At 40.3% G+C, this 8,226-nt stretch overlaps 1 protein-coding gene across 1 annotated transcript; it reads right to left on the bottom strand.

Moving 5' to 3' along the window:
• Positions 1-470: 470 nt before the first annotated feature.
• LOC138283463 (gamma-crystallin M2-like) lies at positions 471-5,600 on the bottom strand. The gene is made up of 3 exons (XM_069221419.1): positions 5,557-5,600; positions 3,767-4,009; positions 471-800 (listed from the first exon to the last, which is right to left on the bottom strand). Exons 1-3 carry the CDS (start codon positions 5,575-5,577, stop codon positions 528-530), a joined length of 537 nt encoding a protein of 178 aa, XP_069077520.1. The 5' UTR covers positions 5,578-5,600; the 3' UTR covers positions 471-527.
• Between the last annotated feature and the right edge of the window lie 2,626 nt (positions 5,601-8,226).

Here is an 8,226-nt window from a genome sequence, read left to right as displayed (position 1 = left end):
ATGCAAACTTTTTAATTTTGTTGTACGTGTGTTAATTCAACCAGGTAAAAGCCTCTACTATAGAGCATCGGCTGCACACAGGAGAGCTACTTACAGGTAGCTGGTTCTACTACTTGGAGAAGACTGTTACAGAGCATGTATTCTTGCCTGTTCGTATCATAACTGCCCAAAGGAATTAATTGAATGCCAAAAATAAAATAGAATAGGAGGCATATCCATAAACTAAATGGTCAGGAAACACACACTGGTGAGATGGTATACAGCACCCTGCACAATAGCAGGTTTATTTCAGCATAACTAGGGTCAGAAATATTGGTGAGATTTATTGAATGTGTGAATAATATGGAAATATATTCTAAAGTCGCTGAGAACTATTTGAAATAGTTTCATGAACTCATAAGACTGTTTACAAATGTTGCGTCTGGGCATAGAGTTATGGAGTGTTATCAGTAATAAAAAAGAAGTAATGCTTTGAATTAAAACATTTTATTAAATGTTCTTAGAAACTGATTTGAATGTTATTAACTTTAGTGGAATTCCATTTTTCTAAGGGAGCCAATTCTGCTGCTCATGGATCCCCAGTCAAAGTATCTTCTGTACTCCCCGGGTCTCAGGAAGTACTGCCGCCCCCTGAAGTTTGGTTGTTCATAAAAGATCCAGTATCCCTCAAGCACACTGCAGGAGCAGATGTCATGGTATTTGAATTCTTCATATACATCAGGACAATCCTCAGTAAATTCCACCATCTGCCCTCTGAAGTCCTCTCTCTCATAGATCTTGATTCTGAAAGGGCCTCGATACTGTGAGATGAAACAGTAAGAAACAGTGTAAATGTGGCAGGGAGTGCATGTTTGACCTCCAGCAGCTAGTTATAATTGCTGTAATACGCATTTTGGCAAAGACATAACCCATGTTTGTGTTTTCTGAGAAACAGCAACTTAACTATGGATCATTGGTTTTGCATTAATTAATTTAAAATAAAACAAAGACAGAAACAATTCGGAATGGGTCAGAGAAGTTGATTTTTAGGCACAAGAGGAGAAAAATCAGATAAGCATGAACATCCTAAACGGCCATTACATTTTCTTCTTTCTACTGTCTATAATGCCTTATTTTCTAAACATATCTTAACCCAATATATTGTCATCTCGTTCAGTATTAAGAAAATGCTAAAGTTTGTAAGAGTTTGACTTCAACTTTTATAAATTGTCTGGCACTTTTTTCGAACCTTTTTACACTCAAATACCGCCTTCACTGTTGTGTGAAATATTTATATTCTCTTTGCAATCCCTGTTTATTCTTCAACACTAGCCTTGACATTAAACTTTCTTTCAGTGCTCTCTCATTGGGGTTTTCTTTTCTCCTTAGCTTTGATTTTGAAATCTTTCTTTCACTTCACCTCAAACTGGTTACATCGACTTTGTTTTACATTATTACAAGGTGAGCCCATGCGGTCTTCCATCTGCTATATCTTAAGTTATTACATTGCTCTGTCCTTTCTCATCTCCGTGCCCCAGAATCTTTGAAAGAACAATGAACTTTTGTTCTTGCTCTTGAGGTTAATACATTCAGTCACTGACATTACAGAAACTGATTAGAAATTAATACAAGGATCTTAAGAACATATTGGAAACAGAACTGGCAAATGCATTACGCTTGTCTACAACACCGTCAGGTTTCATGTGGTCAATTTCACTTTTGTTATTATTCTAGCGTACATTTACTGTTAAAATGAAATGTATTTATATTACTTCTTATGTCATTTTAACTTGTTTTACCAACATTTTTGCTTTCAGCCAATGTTTTTGTTTAGATTGATAAGAGACCAGCAGTGCCCCAAACAATAAAGTTTTGTAAAAACCATTACAAAACAAAACAAGAACTGCCAAAAGGATGAAGGCCAATAACAGACCTACTGGCTTTGCAAATGCTTGTTTTTCCAAACTATGGGAATTGTCTTTTTCCTTCTTACTTTGCTGTAGGACACGTTTGGCAAAGATTTCTCATGTTTGAATTAGTAGACTCGTGTATCTAGTCCTGGGGTGATATCATGATGTCAGACAGTTTGAAGTGCATACCGAATTGGCCCTTGTACAGCATAAACAGTAACTAGGAAGATCTCTAACTTAGTGCATTAGACAGTACAACTTGGAAAGGTGGAACATTGTCACATATTGAGGCCATATCATGAATGGGAGTAGGCGAAAATATTCTGCTCCTGCAGAGTTGACGGAAGTTTTTCCACTCTGCATAATTCTTCTAATGCTGAAATCCCACCAAATTCCACCAACCGCCACATGGCGGAGTCTTATCCGGCATATAGCTTGCCAATGGTAGATTGGAGAGTGTGAGCAGGAATTTGCTTCCTGCAGTGCGATCCTAGGCTGCTAGCAGGGCACCCTCTAAGATGTTCTCACTGCGAATGGTTGCGGGCAGTCAAGGCCATTCACAGTGAGAAAGCTGGCATTCGAGTAGAAAATCTACTCAAGTGGCATCAAAATCAACTCAAGCAGCAGAGCCCTCTGCTGTGTGGTGCCATTCGTGCTGATTTTTCCATGAGCAACAAGCTCCTGGTGCTAAAAAATCAGCGCAAGCAGCACAACATGTCAATTTCTGCCTGTTCACCGAACTCTATGGAGTTTTCATGTAACTCCACAACATTTCTCAGAGTGAAGCTCCATGGGTTCCGCCCACCGCTAATCATGAACTGCACTACTCCCTTCACACAGTGTACAGTGGTTTTCTTGAATGCCCTGTCTATAATGTATATAGTTTACTCAGAATGTCTCTAAGTTAGAACATGAAATACGGACAGCACTGCTTGTAAACAAACAGAGGCAAACAAAAACAGCACCAGATGTAATAGAAAAACAGAGATAAATGTGCTTTAAACAATTCATTGCCAGAAACCTAATACAACCCTCTATGTTTCCAAACTGTGCTGTATGCAGCCCATACACTAACTCAACTTTTTTCTGAGGTTAAATATCTGCTAGACAAACAGCAACGTTGGTACTAGACATAAATAGACACATCCCCATCTGCATCTGCCCACTGAATGCCATAATGAAATGGCCATGTATTTAGAAATTTGTATGTCCCCCACCCTACTTTTTGCCTCTGCGTGGTGACTACACTGTGACCTGTTTGGAAAGTTGAGGGTTTTGCCTATTGTTTTGGCAGTGGAATAATCATTACGCTCATAAGATTATGCATTATTTTTCAGCCTAAGTACCAAGTAGATGACTACAGCTGCCACCACTATTTTAATGATTTAAGTTAGGGTACATTTGCCCCATTTTTAGGTGGGCTGACATAAGTCTTTTTCTTTGCCCAACAGACACTGTTCAGGTGACAGTACAAATGTATGTAAAAACAGCTGTTGTCATTTGTCATACATGTACATCAATTTTCTGTATTACTACCATGTTGGACTAAGAACCTAAAGCAGCCCTGGTAAAATGTTCAAACCATCCCCCTAACATTCCTCACTTCTATCTGCCTAAATCTCTTTTCCATTCAACCATTCTCTTTCTCTTCTCTTCTCTGTCCCCATTTCTTTCCCCTTCTGTTCTCTTTGCCTAATCTCTCTCTCTCTTTCTCTCTCTCTCTCTCTCTCTAATCTTGGGGAGCTGTGGAGAGTGACAGCGGCTCCACCCAGGGCAGTGAGACTTCAAAAACTGCCCTTCAATGGCTCCAGCCCCCTGGGTAAATGGCTAATGAGATATATGGCCAGTCCAGCTCTACTTACTACAGAAGAACTTACTGGTAAAATATTTTGACAGGAACGAATGGTGTCGTCGTAACCCATCCACCGCTTGAAGTCAGGGTATTCTCCTCGTCTTAGAATGTACTGATAGCCCATAAAATTGGGCCGCTCGTATAGAACCCATGGTCCACTTTCCACACGGATGGAGTTGCACCGGCTGAAGTAGGAGGAAAGGTCTGACGAGTCAGTGCTGCACTCATAAGAGCGTCCCTGAAAGTTTCGATCCTCATAGAAGATAATCTGTAGTACAAAAAAGAATTGTGTAAGGGTAAGGAAGCTCATTGAGTTTTTACACCAACTAGCAAGATATATATTTCTACACTTTGGGCTTTATTCACACACTGCATTTTATAGTACTACGCACTTCACAAAATGCAGTTCACAAATGGGTGTAAGGAGAGGTTTAGAAAGGGCTAAGAACTATTTTAGGGAGAGACAGACACCCTCTCACGAAAGAGTAAGCCCATTGCTATTCACAAACTACATGTCTAAAGTTGTTTCAGTCAAAAAGAACCCACATCAGCGGTACATGTAACCTGGCTCAGACCTGAAGTAAGTCCAGCAGTACAAATGGACAATTATGATATATATCTCTCTCTCTATATATATATATATCTATATATATATATCAAAACAAATCCCTTTCAGGGTTAGAGTGACAGATAAATTATGCAAAAAAGAATAGAGAACTCTGGGTAGTTCCCAAGTCTAGGTGGAGAGCAGCTCTAGTAAGGAACACCCTGCAATACCCAGAGTTCTCTATTCTTTTTTGCATATATATATATATATATATATATATATATATATATATATATATATATATATATATATATATATATATGTACAACTTTTTAAAATATTTGTAGATAAAAGATACATATTTTAAGATAGATATTTAATAAGCTTTTCCATTAAAAATAATTAGAACTTTAATTTGATTTACACATAATTACATTCATCTAAATGAAAAAATATACATAACTTTTCGTAATTTTTAATACATACAAAATAAATATAAAGGAGTCTATTCACAAAAGGTACATTGACACGTGAATAAATCTACATAAGTCTATGCGATTTCAGAGTAAACTGGTAATGGGTAAAGAAGGAGCAACCTAAATAGCCTTAAAAGTGAATTGGGTGCGGTAACGAAGATAAATAACCAGCTGCCCGATATGGCAAATATATTGCAAATGAATAACCACAATCTTGAATATTTAATTGACCTCACAAAAAAGGGATTGTCTATGCCCTTGAAACAGCCTCAGACCCCACCTTGTTCACCTTTTGTTGATGCTTCCGATTCCCTCTCAGTAAAATCAAAAGGAGGATGCCTGACATCTGTGTGTAAAAAGGCTGCTTCTTTAAATCCCTTCGCGTGTACACTTTCCATCCTACCCATCACCTATTTTATTTATATGTATATAGTCTCGGGTTTGAAGAAAGATAGTTCAAGATTAGGGAATAAACTGTCTATCTCCCACTATTTATTTCAACATGAACAAAATGCTCTATAACAAAAACGAGAATCAGATACATAAATGCGAACGAGTAGTTAATCAAACCAAAGTTTCAAAGCGTCTAAATGTGGCAAACACTTTGCAGTTTAGTTCTCCAAGTCAAACAAATGTTGGCAAAGTTTCAATTTAAGGCAATATTCTTTGGGTACCATTGGTTTGTTCTTACCCTGAATTTGAGAAATAGGCCCTTCACTCAGCACACTATCTGAGAGAATGAAAATACTGCAGTTTGAAAAAACGATATGTTAGGCAGATTATCAGCCTTACCTTCCCCATGGTGGCTTGCATTAGGCAGGCGATGTATTTACTGTACTCTCTCTAAGCAATCAATGTAGCTCTTATATACGTTCACCCGTGAAAACAGCACAGGAAGTCGATACAAAGGAACTCTTTGTGTGGAAACACAAAATAATGTATAGCTCATTCACCCTCCATTGTGCTGCACTTTTTTTGTGATTTGTTTTCCTTTGTGGAACTAGATTGTTAGATTTGCTTACCGTTGGTAAATGTGCAGGCTAGCAGAAGCTATTGATCTGCATACTGCTGCGCTTTTCGCTCGTTTGCCTCTGTGTATCGTGAGTTATGTGAGAATGTTTACTGCACTCCACGCTTTTGAGTTGAATCACCAAAAGCATCCAAACGTGTCATATGGTAGGTTCCTAGCGTCCAACACTAAGATGGAAACACCATGCCACTTAAGGAACTGGAAAGTCATTATCATACTACTATGCAAAGAAATTCAAGCCTGTGCGGTCATACAATTACGGGAAAGCATAGTGTAAACAATCATATTGTGTGGGGTTAGAGCTACAAAAGCAGATGAACCTTAACCTCAATACCATCTATTTATATGGTCGGTGCCAGCACCAGTCATTTCTATCTATATTCATTGGAAAAAAAAATCCTTTACATTTGTGCAGTTTGTAGCACAGCAACTCAGCAATGCCTCAAAGATCTTAGTAACCATATTTACATACCTGAAAATCTGACAGAATTCTGGACCCCTGGCCCTATGCGGGCCACACCATGCCTAGACAACTGTTGGTCTCTAAACTAATTATATGGATATTGTTAGATCTGTTACCCTTAGAGTGGTCTTCTTCCAAACATCTTCTCTACTACCCTCATATTAGCTGACATTTGTTTTTATTTGCTTAAGCACACTATGCACTTTACCACTGTTAACCAATGCACTTTACCACTGTTAAGCAATGCTGAAGTGGTTGTGCTCACTCTTTAACACATGGTCAAATTTGGCCTACACCTGATTGACACATATGAGGTACTTGTTAGAAATGGGGTTTCTGGTTGGCTAGGGTATGCACCTCAGCCAGGCAGAACCCACCCACTCTAGTCAGGGCAAGGGAGTTACACGTCCAAGATAACCCCTGCTCACCCTCTTGGCAGCTTGGCACGAGCAGTCAGGCCTATCCCAGAGGCAGTGTGTAAAGCATTTGCACAACACACACAGCACACGTAATGCACTATCCTCGCCACAAAGGAAACACAACACTGAGTTATGTGAAAATATACTGTATTGTACAAAACGCAATTATTTGACCAAACATCACATATCAGTACGATCCTGCTACCTTAGCAGTTGCCAGAACGTTACATAATAATTACTCTGCAAACTAGCATTAGTCACATATAACACACAGATTACTCAGTACTCTGCAACATAAGCAGTAGTCAGGAAAACACGTTATTACACCAAAGCACTTGTCATAAGAATATCATAAACGCCCTGTTAGAAATGGGGTCTTTGGTTGGCAGTCAGGTTACCCCCTGTCCAAGCAAGGACCCTTAATCTAGTCAGGGTAAGTCACACACAATCCAAATTATCCTGTGCCCACCCTCAGGTAGCTTGGCACTGAGCAGTCAGGCTTAACTTAGAAGGCAATGGGTAAAGTATGTGTGCAATAAATCATACAATTACACCATATAGCACCACAAAAACACACCACACAGTGTTTAGAAAAAATATAATATTTATCTGGATATTTGCAGGTCAACACGATCAAAGATGCAATAAGTAACTTGTAGAGATATCACTGAAAAGTGATATAAAGTGTCTTAAGTCTTTTTAAAGCAAACAATGCCTCTTTCAAGCACAAAGTACCTGGTTTGCGTACAAAAATCTCTGCAAAGGGCCGCAGAGGAGGAGAAGCGTGGAAACAAAGGGGTGTGCGTCGATTTCTCGGGCCCCACACAGGGATGTGTCATTTAGTTTCCATGCAGGGACAGATGTGCGTCGATTTCCGATGCTCGGTCGTGGATCCTCTTTGGGTTGCGGGCTTTTCAGACGCCCTGGGATCTGTGCGTGGAATCCTGGGTTTGCAGAGCACAGTCACAAGCTCTGCATTGATCTGGTGGGCATTGCGTGGAATTTTCTCCCGCACGGCAGGTGCTGCATCTATTTCCCCTCTGGAAGTCGGGCTGAGTCATCCCAGGTCACCTGTGCGTCGATCCGGTGGGCCGTGCGTCGAAGTTCCGGTCGCAACGCAGGTGCCCCACTGATCTTCTCCTTGCGAAGTTGCGCTGCATTGTTCCGGTTCGGCGTACAATGAATCTCTCACCACGGGGCAGGCTGTGCGCCAGTTTTAGCAAGCTGTGCGTCAACTTTTCACCGCACAAGGAGTCCAGTTGCAAGAGAGATGTCTTTTTGGTCCTGAGACTTCAGGGAACATGAGGCAAGCTCTATCCAAACCCTTGGAGAGCACTTCTTCACCACAGCCAGAGAGCAGCAAGACAGCAGGCCAACAGCAAGGCAGCAGTCCTTCACAGAAAGCAGTCAGGTGAGTCCTTTGGGCAGCCAGGCAGTTCTTCTTAGCAAGATGCAGGTTCTGGTTCCAGTTTTCTTCTCCAGGAAGTGTCTGAGTTGGAAGGGGTAGAGGCCCTGTTTATCTACCCAAATGTGCCTTTGAATTGGGGGAG

Source organism: Pleurodeles waltl, chromosome 3_1 (assembly GCF_031143425.1).
Source record: "Pleurodeles waltl isolate 20211129_DDA chromosome 3_1, aPleWal1.hap1.20221129, whole genome shotgun sequence".
Classification (NCBI taxonomy): domain Eukaryota; kingdom Metazoa; phylum Chordata; class Amphibia; order Caudata; family Salamandridae; genus Pleurodeles; species Pleurodeles waltl.
The sequence above is the reverse complement of the archived record's forward strand: the minus strand, read 5'-3'. Positions and strand labels throughout refer to the sequence as shown.